Source organism: Atta colombica, unplaced genomic scaffold (genome assembly GCF_001594045.1).
Source record: "Atta colombica isolate Treedump-2 unplaced genomic scaffold, Acol1.0 scaffold198, whole genome shotgun sequence".
Taxonomy (NCBI): Eukaryota; Metazoa; Arthropoda; class Insecta; order Hymenoptera; family Formicidae; genus Atta; species Atta colombica.
In genome coordinates, this window is record NW_017259291.1 from 2,810,240 (window position 1) to 2,829,418 (window position 19,179).

The window sequence follows — 19,179 nt, forward strand, 5'->3', positions numbered from 1 at the left end:
TTTCTCTCCATCGTATATAATACGTTCAATAGCGAATTAAAATACAGTCTACGAATAATAGAGGCATAATGTAATGCTGCTAAATTGCTAACGCAATGATTTTAGCATCACCAGTACTTATTATCCTCTGCGAATCGAACGAGTCCGTGCTTTAGCATTTAACTCTGAGACGGCGGAGCTCGGTGAGCACAATTGACTCTCTCGACGGGCGACTCGCGATATTTTGCATCGGCGATCTAACCTGTGATCGGCGTTCCACGATCTGTCCGAACGTGAGAGAGGATAACGATAACGGGAGTGCACGCCTGGGAAAACGATCCGCGCCGCATCCGTCCATCTTCCTTGAGACGTAAGCGTGCCTTGCACATCGCTTGCTCGCTCGCGCGCGTATTGCGTTCTCGACGGCGCGATGCAACGATGAGACCTGCGTCGCATCAAGGCCTCACGAGAGATATGTGGCGCCCGTGTTATTTATTTCCGTGCGGGTGTACTGATTAAACGGCGATTTCAAGCCCGAAGATCTTTTATCCGCAGCTCTATGAATAACTCTGTCGTATAGCTCACTCGCTGAGCAAACTTTATATGCGTCAAGAAAGGGAGGGAAAGAGAGAGAGAAGCTTGGAAAAAGAGAGAAGTACCTCGCAGCCAAGTAATCGCGATACCGGTCCAGCGATCGTTACTTTCTGCACACTCGTCGTAGCAATTAACCGTCGCTGCAATAACGATTTTTGTCCGGCCGCGTAATGCCTGAGTGCAGGCAAACACTATTACGGGTGGTGTATTGCCTCGGTGCGGCGCGACAAAAATCGTAATGGAGCGTCTCGCATGTAATTATGATTTGTTACGAAGTTTCGAAATGACTCTATAACGTTTGACAAAGGGGGAAACGTTGTGATTACAGTGGAAATACTGTTATTTTCTCTATGTACCTTGCGGTGTCGTTTCGAACGTTTTTTACCACCGTACCGTATACGCAAACAACGAAAGTATGCGTTACATGTGTACTTTAAAAGCTATATTAGTGAAGACTCATATGGGCAATTGCCCGACATTGCTCTCTTCTCTTCTCTTGGTTCTTCGACGCTAATGAGATCGTTAAAATAGAGAACAAACAGCGAACCAACGGAAGTTACAGAGTAAGAGCGATTCGATAAAAATGTCTAACATACGCACTTATTTGTTCGGAGATTATCATTTGTATGTGTGATTTTATTAAAGAAAACGGACACAAAAATAACTAAGGTATCCAAATCTATCTGTTGCAAATTTTACTGAATCCAACATTGAAAACTGATAGATTTAAAATAGGAAACTTTTCTAAATATTAATTGAAAATTAATGCGACATTTTTTTATATATTTACATAGATGCAATAAAGATTAATTATCTACACTGTTAGATGTAAAAGAAGCAATTACAACACAATTCCTTAAGTTAAATAATATATTTTGTTATTTTTAACTTTTGTATTAAAATGTAAATCAATTTATTTTTGTAATTTCTAACTAAACAACGTCTATATTAACATACACACTTAGTAAATAATAAACCAAATTTGAGTCAAATTTAATACATTTACTTAAGATAAATTATTTAATTTCATTTTAATTAAATTAACGACATATTGAGTAAGGCGACCTATAGAAATGATTAAAAACAACTCAAATTGTAATATAATATAATTAATAACATAATTTGATATTAAAATTTAATATTGCTTAATTACAAACAATAAAGCGGCCATCTTGAGTACTACACTAAAAGAAAAGATTGGCTAAATATGGCGTAGCATTTTTAATTGATTGCAGCATCCAATTTTTGATTGCATTAGTCTATCAAAATTCTATATTGACATTGCGGATAGATGAACGCAACCAAAAATTGGCTGCTGCAACCAAAAATTGGCTACTGCAGCCAATTAAAGATACTATGCCACATCTTCCTATCTAATTTGTTGCAGCAGCCAATCTTCTCTTTCAATGTAAGAGTACAATTATCTTATGACTATACATTATTGACTTAATTGTTAAAAATACAAAGGATAATGAACGTGTTCATCAAAATTCGCCGATTGCTTCTTCGCAAGAATACTATCCATCCTTCAGTTCTTTCGATGCTGATGAACATCACGCTGCGTCCAATAAATGTAATCGCGCCCTCATACGATATCCGCGATGCGACGTTAGTGCAGCGGCTCGTTCGACGATGTAATGACGAAAAGAGCGGTTTAGTTTCTCTCCTCTCGCAGCGCGCAGCAAAACCCGTAGGACAGAAACGAACGCTATAGCCGGAGTCCACCGAGCGGCGATTAGCCTGGCAACAGCACGATGAGCGATGGATCGAAACGATTCGGGAACAGTACAATCGGATATCGGATAGCAGTCAGAATAATCCCGAAGCCGCGATACGAAAGCTCGAGAGTGGTTAATCGGTCGATCGATTAATTGGCGGTTCGCGAGTGCGCGCGCGCGCATTCGCGAATCGCTCCGCCGCCACGGAAAATACCGATCGATCAAAACCATCGATTAAACGTCTGAACGTCCGATAAGGCCGAATGATAAGACACTGGGGTATTGTTCTACGTTGCAAACAATTAATGATACGCCGCGATCGATAATCGACCAGCCGTTTCTAGCTTCGCGATCGGGAAGCTCTAGGCTACTTTCTCTGGCGTTTTTCACGCGCACTGAGCTGCGGAAATATGTTTCTTTGCCGACTACATTTCCGCGAGATACTTACGCACAACACGTAAGTATAGAGATAATAATAATTGCATATCGTGCTTTAAAATCGCAAACATACTTTTATGTTGACTATTTAATACATATATTTATTATAGGGATGTTCTGATTTCTAGAAAAGAGATTGATCTTTTCAAACGATACTAACGATTTTATAAACCGATCTATTTTGAAAAGTTGATTTTTCTAACTAAAAGAGACTGTTTTAAACAGATTTCTTTGTAAAGTCATTTCTTTTTTTTTTAATAAAGAGAACTGTCTTCCAAAACGATTTTTTTACCAACGATTTTTAGCGAAGCGATCCGAGAATATTCACACATAGCTAATATTCATTCCATGTAAACAAATGATATGTTAACATGTATTATAAATTTATTACATATAATTGCTGCATTGACTTCACATCAGTTGTATACGTGCGATGAATACGTGTGTGTTACTAATTTTATTCAATATATTACTTAGTAATGATGATTTTCCGAGTCTATACATAATAAATCATTCGTGTTCCATTTAGAATAGATTGATTTACGTCACATTTACAAGCACACAAAAATTATTAAATGATTCTTACATATATTTTGACATTTTTAGAAAGTATTCGTAAGGTTGTGTATTTTTTTAAAGAAAATTATGTATACTTAATTATGTATACACTGAAAGAAGTGTTTGATACGTATTGTACTACTCTAAAATTATTCTAATGAAATTTTAAATAGATACAATTTTAGGAATCTTAATAATTGTGTTGATCGAAGAATAAAAATCGGAGCGTCAAAATTGGCTATATATCGAGTTTATTATAACAAGAGATTACAATTTCAAAACGGAGCACATCTTATTTCGTTCGTATCTCTTAGTCAACTTCTCGATCTCACATCCTCGCTTTGGTTGTTCGCAACTCTCGAAATTTTGACTAATGCTAAATATTTATTTAGTATAACCTTATTTAAAAATTTAAACAATTCTGTTATTCGCTGCGAGTAACTATTTAAATGATAAATTATTACGAATTAACATTACTTACAGGAATCAGAGCACCGATTACATATATGTTACAATTTAATAAGCCTCTATTTACTCTCGTAATAAGAACAGACGAGACTGCAAAAGATATTTATGCGTTTAGAAGACTATTGACTCGTGTTTACGACCGATTATCCGTGTGAACAGCCGTTTCGTGTGAACGTTGAGTGTGACTGTATGTGTCGTTGTATTGTACCGACAAATTTTGTAAAGATATCTGTAACGACGCGATCGCTACACAATTAATTTTAATGAAGAAATAAATAAAATTTTGTTAATCACATATCAATAAAATAAATAATACGTACCAAAACATCTCTCTCACAGTATAACTATTATAATCTAACTAATTATGCTTGATGCTCCTAATATTTCAAAAAAAAAAAAAAAGAAATGTGCACAGGACATGTATGACTCAAAATCATATATGTTAAAGATAAAAGTTCGCTTATTCTAATTATTTCTTGTTAAAATTCTTTTAAGGTATACCAATTTATGGAATTCAAGTGAAGCGCACAGTAGAAAATTGATCTTTCCGGAACCTAGCAATTTCAATTTATGCCTGTCGAGCCTTGCTCCTTGTCTATATTTCACGCATAACAACGAGCTTCTATCGGCTACGGGCGATTCAAGCATGAACAGCTTCCGACAGAAGTGTTCGGATAAAATTGGTAGCCCGTCGGTCAGGATTTTAAACTCATAGCCTCGCAGGAGATTGCCGACTCGCGTCTCGCTAAAACTCGTCAGATACAAACCGTATCCGACGATGGCACGCTCGAGCCTTTCGCTGACGTTCGACGCCTGAGACAGGAACACGCTTCTTCCTCATATTAATCTAGGCTTGTTGAGCCCGCTTCTTATCCATAACGGATTTTTCCACGTTTTTGCCGTGGCCTCGCGCAACACAAGCACATTATCTCTAACGTGCTTCGTTCCCTGCCGCGATTATCCTCCCGGCAAACGGTAAATCCTTTTCCGATGGACGACAGGGCGGTCGTCAGACGTAGACTCGAAAACGTTCGTCTCTTTATCTTTTTCTTCTTATATAGGATAATGTATTGTTTTGTATCAATACATGTAGTATCAATCATATTATATATACTCTGACAGAAAAACATTTGTTATTTGCGGTTATGATTGCATGGTAAAATATTTTTTTATTATAAAATTAGTAATAATAATAATATTAATAGTTTTATATACCAAAAAGAATATATGGTATATTGTATCTGAAAATGATCATATTTTTTTTAGGACAACTATATATTTTTCTTGAAATGTAGAAGTATAAATATAATTATAATTACTAACACTATAATAATAATAGCTTCAAATACATAATTACAAATATCAAAAACTTTTCTGTGTAGATTCTGAAAAGAAGAGAACGTAAAAATGTTCTTTATTTCTTAGCCTAATATTCATTATTTTTTTCCTATGCTTACCGCACTCGCGAAGGAATCTTATCAAAAATTGCTGTGTTAATTGGATATGTTAATCGGAATGAAATTATCTTTTAAAAGTTTGTTTCTGATTAAAACAAATACTTTTGTATGTATCTAAAAACATTTGCGTTACTCTATTCGTGGGATTTAGCTTTCGAAAAAACATAGTAGTGAAAGTAGCGTTTTAACTACATGTTATCCGGTAGCGTTTTAACTTTTAACTACATGTTATCCGCATCTTTTATTTTTCTATTCTCTAAAATTAGATTCGGAATTCGTTTTTCAAGCATTCCCATCGCACGATCTCTCGCAGAACGCGATTGAACTCGAATCGTGCACAACGAGTTCACTGGGTTTCCAAGCTCTCGACGCGCTCGCTCGTAAGTCGAGCGTGGCGAAATGCACGCTCCTCCTCGGAGAGCTTTCGTTCGAAACGGAAATGGTAGGCTGCAATTATTGCAGTCGTTGACTTTCCCGTCTGCTGCGGCCGTGTGTGCCAGCCGCGAGCGCATAACCGCCGTCGGTCAATTAACTGCGACCTTCGCCGCAACGTTGTGGTGCAAATAGACGACATATCCGCAACGGGGATTACATGCCCGGCTTGAATCTTCTACGACAATTTCATGCGAAGAGCTTGCTTCCCGTACTCTCAACCAAAGATGGATGACGACTTCTTGAAGTTTAAGAATATTCATTTCCTGGGAATATAATCAAAATTTTAAAAGTGTGCAGTCTTGATTACTTTCTAAATCTGAATCAGTGATTACCCAGTAGCCATACTTGGCATTGATAATCAGTGAAGTTCAATTAAAAAAGAAGAATGTTTGAGCATTATATAACTAAAATACTGATATTTTCATGTTAATTTCAATCTTCCAATGTCATATTCATTCATTGACTTTCACATAATAAAGATTAGCTAGGTTAGGGATCTCACATTTAATTCACTGATTACCAGTGGCATCAGTGATTATCCACTGATTCAAATTTAGAGAGGAAGAGAAAGGGAATTGTTGAATTAATGAAATTAAAGAATCTTCTTTTTATTCTTTTAAGAATCTTTTTGAAAAAATAAAAAGAGTAAAAATTGCCAGTCTTGGAAAAATATCAAGACGAGAGAAAATATATAAGAAGATTGAAATTTTTTTTTGTTTAATAATTTATCTCCATGAAATTTGTTTTCGGAAATTGGTGAATGAAAATTCTATCAGCCACGATATCGATGGAGTTGCACGTTTCGCTTGCATCATCGTGATCCCAATTGCGCGACGAGGATTTTAACACGTAGGGTTAATCGTTATCGAAATACATCCCGTAATCGATCAATATTAATTATCGTGCGCTTTCACTGGATGACCTTTATAATCTTCTGTGAGAGACGTTTCAGCGTAATTAATCATTGTCATTCTGGAAAAATATAATTGGATTCACGTGAGACATGCAACAGTCGAAATCTTCCAGGAATTATCTGAAGCTGGTAAAGCGTTTAATCTTTAAAACGCTAAGCTATTTTAACGCTATTACGTTGGGTATTTTATGTAACCATTATTTTAATACATAAAATAAGAAGAAACCATTTATTATACTATCACTAAAGCTTTGATATAAAATGAGGAAATGTTCTTTAGTAATTAAAATAGTTCAAGGAATCAAAGGTCATATGTACAGTCATATTTCGTAAATGAAAATATATTGCATGAAAAATGTAAAGTAATGTGCGCTAGAATTTTGATAAATTTTATGAAATTGGCTGATAGAGACAGGAGTCCATTATGCAAAGTTTATTTTACTTTTCTAGTAAATGAGCGATCATAGCATAGTATATTGGAAGATATTTTTTTGTAAAATAAATTTTATGCTACTGCAAATTTTTACTGTTTCTTAATCTATAATCATCTCGATACATCTCAATAAAATTTATTTTATATTATTATTTTTGTCTTAACACTAACAAAAAAAATCTGAAGACACGGTAGTGTCTCGGCACTAAGACATGACGCGAGATTTACTTTACCGCGTGGTAAAAAATAAAAGTGTATAATAAAATCTTGAAAAATTATTCGTACTTACAGTCTTGAGAATAGTTTGATTTACTTCACTGTAAGATAATCATTTGAATGGATTTGTTATTAATAATTTATCATTATTATTATTAATTGTAATGTACTTTTTATCTTGATATCTTTAATATTTTTTACTTTCAGGCAAATAAAATATGTCATAAATTCGGCAAAAACAGCTAAAATATTTTTACTAGGCTTGTAAGATTATTCATTTTTCTCTATGTGTACAGATTCCACACATTCATAAAATATATGCAAACCTTCGAATGTAAAAATAAACTTAAAAACAGTAATTATCCTTTTCGTTGTACTGGTAATGCAAGTCTCATATATCTCTTACAGAATCTCTACTTAAATCGATTCCGAACATAGATATCGCGGACGACGCATGCTCGTCGCTTCGTTGAGAAAAATTCGCGAAATGCCGTCTGCGGGTCCGCACTGCAAGTCGCACTGAGAATAAACAAAGGGTTCGATCGCTCAAACGAGTTCTGGGACCAATTATAAATTAAATCGAATTAAATCGATGGCCACCACCATTGACCGCTACAAGGCGGACCTTGGCGAAAACTCCCCCGCTTTTTATGATCACGCGTATGCGCGAAATCTTTTACAGCGACGAGCGTAATTGCAACGTGGCGAGGAGAGTGATAAACAACGCTCGCTCCCTCATTGCACGACGGGGCGGACTCTTTTGCTCGGTTTTCACTCGCTCGCGCGCGCGTCGGATTTATCGACATGCTTAATTGCTGCCCGAGACGAAAGTCAGCCTCGAAACACGTGTACCTTTCGTCGTGCTTTTTCTGACGCCGAAGTTGTCTGGTATTTTTGTCCAGTACCTTCGCTGAGTTATCCTCTTGCGACTTGTAAATTATTCATTTTAAGAAAAGAGAATTCAAAATAGATAATTTGATTTTATAATATGACAGTTCCTAAGAAATGTCTGAATGTGATATAAATTTCTACTGTCGGCATTAAACTTTGCGAATATTATTACAATTTATAGAAATATTCATACAGTCAAATTTTTATTTGGCAATGTAAAATTAAAGATAGAAGATTTTATTAATTCGATTAAATTTAATGTGGAAAGATATTAATTTCTAATATTCTTATTTCCAATTTTTACAATTCCAGAAACTATTACATATTTTTTGAATTACATATTCCGATTTTTTCATTTTTTCAACACGCCGCAAGCATCACCGATCTCTTCCGCATTCGAAGAATTACCTACGAGTCTTCAGACTGATTATTAAGTTCCAAGAGTTTAAGGCAGTAACTTTAAATACTTGGGCATTGAACGAAACTCATTCCATAATGAAAAAGTGTGCCGATTTCATCGTCCCACTGTTTAATAACGTTCATTTGTGTGGGTCCGTTGAGCCCCAAGGACATTAACCTACTAACTGAAAGATTATTTTTTTATCCACGCAATATTGCCCATTTGCCTTTAAAGGAGATCATGATTATTATATCTTGCGGTTTCAAATGTTGGAATATTTTGGAAGAATTTATGATTTCATTTTATACGCTGAAAAAAGAAGTTCTGAATATTTATAATGATACTCGAGTCGCATATCATAACATTGACTTACTTTAGAAAATAGGATAAATAACTTATTGAACGTAACAAACAATGAAATGACAAAGAATTTCCAAATTTCAGGATTGAAGATTATTTGGACTTTAAAGTTTTTTTTTTTATATAAATTTCTTGTAATTATCATCATTGTGATAATTATTAATGATAATTATTTAAAAAATTCCTACGTTATTGAGCAACATTTCAAATGATTCTAGTTTGCGTATTATAATACTAACTTAAAATTACATAATAACCTACAACGATGGAACAATCAACAAATGAAACAATCAACAGATGGAAAGAAAAAGAAACAAATTTTAGAATAAAATTTATTAATAAAAGTTGCTTGGATGTAAAGATTTCTTTTTAATATAAAATTTTTTCTGCATTAATTTTTAATATTACCATTAATAATATTTTTAAAAATTATGGATTATCAATTTTGAACTTGGACTTTTATTAAAAATTATTGTGTTGCTCCGTTAAGCAACATTGCAAACAATCTCTAGGACAAATTCAATCTACATGTATTAAATGCTCAATCATACTACAGAGTTTCGTTTCGACCTCGATTCTTTCAATCTGCAGACATTATGGATTTAACATCGGGGAAATCGAAGAAATAACTTAATGAGTGCAATGAATTACGAATGAATATACATATAACGATCGTGAGCTTAATATCGATATACTGTTTTCTAAACCGGTATATGATGGGATGCATTAAGGAGAAATCGGGTAAGGAGATCCACTGTACTCCGTAGCGCCAATTTGCATGACCGATGATCGGGCCGCTACTATATGCCAGTGACTAGGTGCATCATCATTACGCACTACTGAGATACGATCAAACTGTCGGTAATAACAGTCGCACGACCCCGCGCGCGCAGACGAGAGAGCAGGTCGCGTTTATTAAATTACGTCAAATTATTGGTACGCGTCGGGGTATCCGGTCGAGGTCTAAACGTAGAATACCCTCGCTAGTTGTTTAACAGTGAGCGATTACGCTATACTTTCCCAATTAGGCCGCTAATTTTATCGGGAAGCATGTAATTGCTGTGCTAAGCCAAATTCCCGTGTAATACACTCACAATGAGATACTTTACTTTTTGTTAAATGCAAAAAAATATGTTTATATGTATATTTATAATATATAAAATTAAGTATATATATATATATATATCTTTATAAATACATTTTTACGATGTTTTATAAAGAACTTTATGTTTTACATAAAGAAAATATATATGCATTAAATGCATTAAATGTAATTTAAGTAATAATTTTTTAAGTAATATATATAAAATGTATTTAAATCGAGTATATAACAAAATTTCTGTATTAAGTTTATTCATTACTTCACATATATAAAAACTTTTTAATACCAATCTTTGTATTTAAATTCTTCAATTTGATCATGACATTTTAAATTTAATATTATGTATTTTTACGGACATTTTATATATGTACGTAAATCTTTTTAATATTATTTGTCATATGTATTTAAATATATCAACATTAAAAAAAATCAAAAAATATAGTCTGTATCAAATTTCATTATAATTCCGTAAATCCAGCTTATGTACGACGAAACCCTCGTGAAAACGCCGGGCATATTGCTAGGACAATATGCGTCTCCGTAACTTACAATACCGATTTGAATATCCATGCCATTTTCCACTACAACGAGTGGACCACCGCTGTCGCCCTAAAAAGTAAAATATCAAATATTAAATATACGAAAAAAGATATGGTCAATATTCATTTATTAAAACTAGCTAAAAATAATTTGAGATTCATATTACTTATTAGAGTATTTCACTCATAGATATTTATAGGGATTTATTTTATTATTTAGTATTATTTTACTATTTTTAATTATTTTACCTGACAAGCGTTTCGTCCTAATCCTGGTGCCGTGCAAACCTCTTTCTCAGTGACTTGGTACCAAAATTGCCTACATACAGTATTTTTAATAATCGGCAATGCGGCGTACTGAAGTCTTGTCGAAACTCCGCTATTTGTGTGATATTTTCCCCAACCGATCGCAAAAGCAGATTTATCGTCAAAATTTTCTGAGTTTTCATAAGCAAGGTTTATCGGTTGAACAGTTTCTAAAATAGAGAAATGTGAATTTAACTATTTTTTAATGTCTACGACATATTAATATTCATTATATTTTTTAAGAGGAGAACCTGGTTTAAAGGATCAAAAATTTTGATTTTTTTTTTGCTTTAATCAATAATATTACTATAATATTATATAAAGAAATAAATTTATTAACAGTTTTTCAATATATTAACATCTTTATAATATGATGTCTGATTGTAGTATCAAATTATTAAAATTGCTTGTCAATTTAATTCACGATTACTGGAGTAATTTAATTGCGTTTATAGTCCGGAAAAATTCAACGCGCAGTTCGAAAAACTACAATATAGTATATATACAAATGCACATATGGTATATATAGTAGTAATTCAAGATTGAATTATTTAAGCAATGAAGATCCAGCTTTGACCGGCTTATAGGCATTTTAATTTCTAGTATTAATTGTGTTCTCTCATATGCAGTATAAAATAAAGATTTTTAATAATATTACTCTCAAAAAATAAATATAATATAATCGTAAAGTTTTAAACCGAAATTCGAAATACTTTCATAGTTACAGCCTGAGGAATAAATACGCGCAAATATACATGGGTGTGAATTTGCTCTGTTTTTTGGTCTCTAACAATATTATTGACCTTAGCAGCAGGGTTGGTAAAGGCTAATGTTTTTTTTTTTAAGAATAAAACATATTTTATTTCTTCTTGAATATGTTTTTAATGCTTCAAATATGCTTTAAACAGTACTATAAAAAAACATATTAAAAACATTAATTAAACATGTTTTGAACTGTTTAAAACTGCACATTTGAAACATGTTTCTTACCAATCATGCTTAGTAGATGTTTATTTTCAAAAAGGGCACACGCAAAACTCAAACAAAAGTTTTAATTCCACTATTTGGCATTTCTCGTTTCAAAACACTTATTCTTGCGCAAAAATTATCGAAATGGTTGCCTTCGTTTCCGCATATACCTTCAATGAAGGCTATTCTGGCATTTTAAAAATAATGCAATTTTTGGGAATAAATATAGGCCAACATTGTAAAATATTCGCCGACAATTACGATGAGCAGCAAATTACGAGGCGCAGATTAAGCAACATGAAAGAGACTCGTACAGCTCATAGACTATAACTAATGCGACAAAACAAGAGACAAAATGAGAAAGCGGAAAGTTTGTTGTATGGGCATGGAATAACGAATTAGCAATAAGTTGTAAAAAAGCATTACTTTTCGATATCGAAAATTTTGAACACGTTTTTCTCGAAATCACTTTTCCAAAATTGGCAAGATACTCAAAAACTATTCAACCAATCAATTTCTTGTAAAGTTTTTTTAATTACATAATTGTCAACCATCCTAGATAAAAACGTTTATTAAAAAATTATAAAAAAATTATAGAAGTATAAACAATTATTTCTCAAATAAATTGAAATTTTTTTTGTTCAAAATCATTACTTTTTCTTCAAGATTCTACAATTCTTACAATTTGATACTTTTCTCTTATTTTTTTTAGTTCATCGAGGATAACATATCTCATACATAAAAAAATTTTTGAATTTTCTAGACAAGAATTTCAGGCAAGAATTACAAACTTCAAATTGCACGTCAATTTACATTCCAGTGGTAAAGCACGATATTGATAAATAACTTTTTATTATAGTCATTATTTATTTAAAAATTATTTTGTTTTCTTCAAATATACAACAAATCATTCCTAAAGTTTTAAAAAGATCGACTTCATAATTTGTTCATAAAAAATTTGCAAAAAAAAACAGCTTATTACTTATCAGCATTCTAAATCAGGTTCTCCCTTAAATTATTTAATGATTTGTCATATTTTTCAGAATGTAAAGATTATAAAAGAAACTAAGTATATATAAATATACAATACGATTTTTGTGTGATTATCAAGTTTCTGTATTTATAAGACTATTTGTAAATAAATTGTTTTCGCGTTTTTCCGTATAGAATAATTAAATAACACGGATGTATAAATAATTGCAAAAGAAGAAAAGAAGAGAAATATTAACTCTTACAATACAAGGTACAATTTGATGCCTTGTCCATCCATAATCCAAACATGGATCATTAGATCCATCCGTTTTTTCACCTATTCAGAGACGTGTTCTGATTCTCATCTGGGTGCTCCTCGGATGTCATTCTTATATTTAACATTCAATAACAAGGATGATATGACATCCGGGAAGCCCCAAGTGAGAATACGAACATGCCTCAGAATGATTCAAAAAATTTCTAAAAATTCATCAATAGCTTTCAACTTTCTAAAATAAATATTGAAACTTCATTTTGGAAAATAATAAAAATGTAGTATAATTTATAATTATCGAAAGACTCAAAGAAACTTGCACGAATAGGAATCGCTCAGTCACTAGTGACTCGACCTTGTACGATAAGGGTTAATTTAAATATACTTACTGGAGAACGGAATATCATGCGGCATACGAATTAAAGCAATGTCATTCAAGCCCTGACTGTAATGTGGATGTATAAACGCTTGAGTCGCAATCATGGACCTACCGGGACCTTGATAAGTATCGTAGCTTATCCCATACTTGTTAACGATACCGAAAACTATTAAAAATCTTCGTGGGTATTTTTCCGCACAATGAGCGGCTGTGAGAACCCATCTTTTTGATAAAATCGTGCCTCCGCATTGTATGGCGTTTCCGTTACCTATGATTTGATGCACTACTACCATGTACGGAAAATCTCCGAGTCTTGCGTATTGTCCGCCCGCTATTTTAGTTATTTGATCTCCTAGATTTATCGTTTAGGAAAAATTACTTAAATATTGTGTTTGAATATTGTGTCTGAATACAATATATGTACTACTAAATACTTACCATAATTACTTAAGTCTTTTACGAAATTATAGTCAGGTGTATGTGTGCATGCATGAGACTGAGTTTGAATATATTGACACATTGTTAATGAAATCAGAAAATGCAAAAATATTTTTATATGTTTCAAATTCATGATGGATTATTTCGTAATTTGAGAACGTTATTCTGACAAAACTTTAAGATTCTTAAAATTTAAGATTTAAGAGATATTATTCCAAAAAAAAAAAAAGAAAGAAAAATTTATTTGTAATTTGTGTACAATAACTTGTATAACTTATATAAACTTATATTAGTTTCGAACTTATAACTGTACTAAGATTTTGTGTAACTACTTGTAACGAACTCGAGGAACTGTCGCTGCAGTCCAAGAATTTCCCTTTTATAAGACTCGATAAGATGTTCTGTTTCTGCTTTGCTGGAAAATTTGAATACTTCTAGCATGCTAGGAAATCCGTAGGACATACTTACACGTCTAAATCTTCCGTTTTTATCCGACTGAGGTTATTCCACCTTTTGGTAAACTTCAACTCATTGTCTTACTCTCTTACTCTTTTATGCTGTCACTTTTTTACTCTTGTTTATCCAATAGATAAATTACACAGTTTATCTGAAAATGGAACAGCTGGCTCTGAGAATGATAAACTCAGGTAAATGTGTGTAAATGTGTAACCTGTCACAGAATATCTTAAATTCGTTCAAAGTGAATTCTAAGACATTATCGGATAGGAATTCTTTGGATTTGCCGAAATGCCTAAACCAATGAGTATTCCAAAGTGCCCAACTATATGAGTACTCAAAATTTTCTTCGAAACCGTTCCACTTTCATCTGAAACAATATTTTTTGTATCATCGATGATTTCGGAGAAAATTAATTTACATTTACAAGGTGTACCATTTTAATTATATATATATATATATATAAAGGATTACATATTTTTTATATATACAGGATGTTTGGAAATTAGTGATGAATCTTTCGCACAGAATGCTTTTCAGACAGAATGGACTGAGAGGAAAAGTCCTCTAGCATTTTACAATTATTGCAATAGTTATTAACTTATAAAGTAATCAAATTCGCCCAGTCCATCGTCAAACATCGCAAGCGCGCGACATTATTTCTTCAAAATTTTGAAGAAATAGTTATAACAAAACAGGGATTTTTTGCAAAACATGGCACTAGGAATTATAGGCTGCATTGATTGCACGCATATCAATATATAATAATTTCACTAAGTCTCAGGCAGTTTGAATATCCATCAAATGTTTTTATGAATCGAAAAAATTTCTACAGTATAAACTGTCAACTGTTATAATTAAACATCTTTTTTTCAATATATGATGGTTGCTTATAATATACAGTGTCAGTATTAAATATTTATAATATATGATAAATTATATATTTCCAGTACAGTGTACATCAGAACACAGCCTATATATTAATTTATTAACATTGTTATTGTTATTGATGGTTATGTTAGATTTGCAACGTGAACGGAAAAATTGCTGTAGATTCTCGTTGTCCCGATAGTGTTCACGACGCCATGATTTAGACTATGAGTATAATATACTCGTAAAGATTTTCCTGCAATACAAGATAATGAAGCAACTTATCTAATAGGAGACTCCGGATATCCGTTACTGTCTTATTTATTGACACTAAATAGAGATGCAGCATCAAATACTTCAGAAAGTTTGTATACACAAACACAAATTAAGAACTGCATCGAAAGAACAAATGGATTATTAAAAAGCGTATAGCAATATTTACATCCAGATCGCGTATTATATTAAACTTTTGTTGCACAGATTTTTTATATTTGTGTAATATTCCACATGTACGTCTACAAAACACGATTAATTTTCTATTATTATTAATAAATCGATTGATGTTAATCAAAAGAAGATTACAAACACATACTTATTTATTCCTAATCATAATTTTCAATTTCTAATTTCATCATAACTGTACAACAATTTTTATTACAATGTTATTTATGCGTTCATATGAACAACGACGACGATAACGATAATAATAATAAATATTCCATAAATGAGTATTTAATTATTATCTATAATATTAATATATAATTTCATGAAATTTCATTACAATCAAAAAATAATTAAAACTAATAACATTGAATTAAAATGAAATTTATAAGGATACTGATATTTTCATTTATACAGTACGTTTCAAATTACTACAATAATTATTTTAAAAAATCGATTTCTTCGAAACTATGGGCCAATGGTTGAAATGGCTGGATATCGCTATATATCGTTTTTTTTTTCGCTCAAAAAGTCTAAAATAAAAAAATGCTTAAAAATCCCCGACCGCGTTACCTGATGTTCCCTTTGTCAGTGCATTTTCCCAGAACCGTTTAATTATTATATATTTAGTCAATGAATAATCCTGGATAACAAGTATGGATAAACAGTACGGAATTAAGTTATGATTGCTTTGATTATAAAAAAATTGATATATTGCTTTGGAATATATATATATAAAGAACAACTTTTTGCATAAAAGTGCATTAATAGATGTTTGATCTTTACTTGAAATTTGAGATTGTTATGAGATCATTATAATTATAACTTGAATCCCATAAAAATTTCTGCTACTCTAAATATCAAGAAAAATATTCGAAATGAAATTTCGTATCTTAATAATTTGATTAATTTAGCCATATTTTGAATAAATCACCTAAAACTCTTTAGAAGTGAAACAATTATTGCGGTACATAAAAATGTGTTCTTAATACTTTTTTATATCATATAACTGTTTTAAACAAGTGTTTCTTTTTTTTTAAGTCAATCAATTTTTAATTAAGCAATTCCAATCAATTTTTAATTAAAAAGTAATTTTTGAGGTGTGCAAATTCTCATTTCTATCTAAATATTTTCCCTGATATATTCTGAACGAGATTTAAATAAATATCTTAAATTATTGTCGACGCGCGACACTTTTAATTAACGACATCGTAAATAACGAAATATAATTACATTTATTCAATCAAGTTCCGCGTATATATTGTGTTTTATTACTACCGGTAATTGTTTATTAGCGATATTGAAAAAGATGCAGTTTGTAAAGTATATGGAATTTTCAATAATTATCAATTTTATCACTATGTCTTGCATATAAATATCTAAAAGACATAAAATTATGAACATTAAATTATTAACACGAAATAGGCTGTTATTTTATTATTTACATTCCATAAGTGTCTTTGAAAAATACTGACGAAATTATTACATGATGCATTTAAAGAAGAAATAAATTATACAACTTCTGATATTCAGGATTATGGACTTAGCTTTGTTGTCTATATTTTGCATTAATTCTCTAATATTTATATTAATTTATATTTTATATAAAATGTGATTTTAATTCTGCTTACAGATTCGACCGACGAAGGGCTGAAGAAGGCAAAGAGCGGTTCAGATGAAGAGCCGTATATCACCGGCGTCATTCAACTAATCAAAATTCGCAACAGGAGCTCAAGGGAGAAGAATAGAAGGACGGGATATATTTCTGTCAGCGATTCCGTCATTCTTTCAGCATTAATATATCGCAGCTGCGAAAGCCATTCAAACTTGTCCGACATACAAATGCATGTGTACACCCTCTATACATACATACATACACACATAAACATACGTATACACAAACACGACACACATAAAAGACCCAAAAGCCTGATCAACGCTGCGTACTTCCTGTGATTGTCGATTAACGATAAGTGGAATAATCAAAAATAGCGACGCAGCGGAAGAGGATATGTTCAGGTCACGAAAAGAGAAGTGAATTATCAGAATGCTCTTGTAGAGAAAGGCGACGCCGTGTTATAAAGAGTATCAAGATCAGTATCGAAACGCGACGAAGCAATGTAGTGGAAGCTGATACTTTGTAAGATCCCAAGTAACAATGATCTTCCGGTATGTAGGTATAATACACTTAATCTATTCCATATAAAACAGATTTGTTCATAAATCTTTCAAGTATATAAAATGGCTGCGCAAATATTTTTCCTACTTAGAAAATTGAAAATTAATTATGATTGAAATTTTTCTTACGACGAAAACGAAAATATATCGTCAAATATTGTTTTGCATATCATTTGCTCTGTCTTTGTTTCATTATGTATAAAAAGGGGGAGGATTTCTTTAATTTTTTAGTTAGAGACGGAATAATGTTGATAGTATTTATTTATTATTTTTCTGACGAAGTGATTTTCTTTCTCAATAATCAGATATATAAGAAAAAATTATATCCTAAATGAAATAAATTTTAAAGCAAAATATAAATCAAATATTTGATGAATTAACTACAGATATTATAATGTAATATATTATAGTAATATTAACGTGCAATATTTTTTTCATAACACAATGCAGTTAATATTTTTCAATTTTCAATGCATAGATGTAGATATAAAAAATAAAGAAATCTTCATTTGTCGGGGAATTACACGATATTTTGCCATTCAATTGAAGATGGAAACCGGAAAGTCGCGAAGAGAATCGAATCTACATGCCGTATATAATCGCGCATTGTCTAATACGATTTGCGTATGCGTAACGACATCGTCTCGTACACGAGTAGTAGATTCTTTTTATAAAGAGACACGCGCCGTTCGAGGGGATGCGGTCTGGCGAGCCGCGTAATTAAGGATACGAATGCCATAATAATGACCAAGTTTTTATGGTTGTACTTAAGTCATACTTTATACTCTATTTTACTGTTAAGGTATGTTTTAAACGTAAGTTACTTCATATTTTCATTATCGAAGTGTCTTTATCACAGTTATCGCTACCGTTTCACTTTCGCATCGAACTGAATGGCGAATCGACGTCATTTAGCGCCGATCGTCGAAAAATTGGTAGAAGTTATGAAAATATTATAATACCTACCTGCACTTGTGATCGTATGTCTAACTTCAAGAGAATAAACTGAACTCGTAATCTGTACATCGGCACTTCAATATTACGATCAGATTAATAAATTTTATTACATATTGTATGTCGCCTTGACAATAAAATCTGATGGCAATCTGCAATAGGAGAGAAAAATATCAATTAAATGAGATTAGAATTGAACAATTTAACTTATATTGGAAAATCTGTAAAATTCTGCCGTTTAATTTTTTGTTTCGTACATTTTGTACGAATTTTTTAATGAAGACTTCTATTTTGCAAATCAATTTTCGCGAGTAAAATAATATTAGATAAAAAATATATTGAAATTATTTCTATCCCAATGTTAGAGAAGCCATCGACGAATATCGTCTGCGATTGCATGGACGATAAACTCTCATCGAAAGTCAGGTGCGAGACCACCTC

At 32.0% G+C, this 19,179-nt stretch overlaps 2 protein-coding genes across 2 annotated transcripts in view; one reads left to right on the top strand and one right to left on the bottom strand.

Moving 5' to 3' along the window:
* The window catches only part of LOC108687018, a 40,447-nt gene extending 22,595 nt beyond the window's left edge, over positions 1–17,852 (top strand). Inside the window, exon 3 of the mRNA XM_018192597.1 lies at positions 17,240–17,852. The gene's annotated coding sequence lies outside the window, so the exon portion shown is untranslated. The remainder of the gene's footprint in view (positions 1–17,239) is intronic.
* Positions 10,407–13,989, bottom strand: LOC108687019 (chymotrypsin-2-like; the record flags this gene model as incomplete). The annotated part of the gene is made up of 4 exons (XM_018192598.1): positions 13,840–13,989; positions 13,412–13,753; positions 10,751–10,977; positions 10,407–10,571 (listed from the first exon to the last, which is right to left on the bottom strand). Coding segments are annotated over exons 1-4 (867 nt in total), but the record flags the coding sequence as incomplete, so codon positions are not given.
* Positions 17,853–19,179: the final 1,327 nt, after the last annotated feature.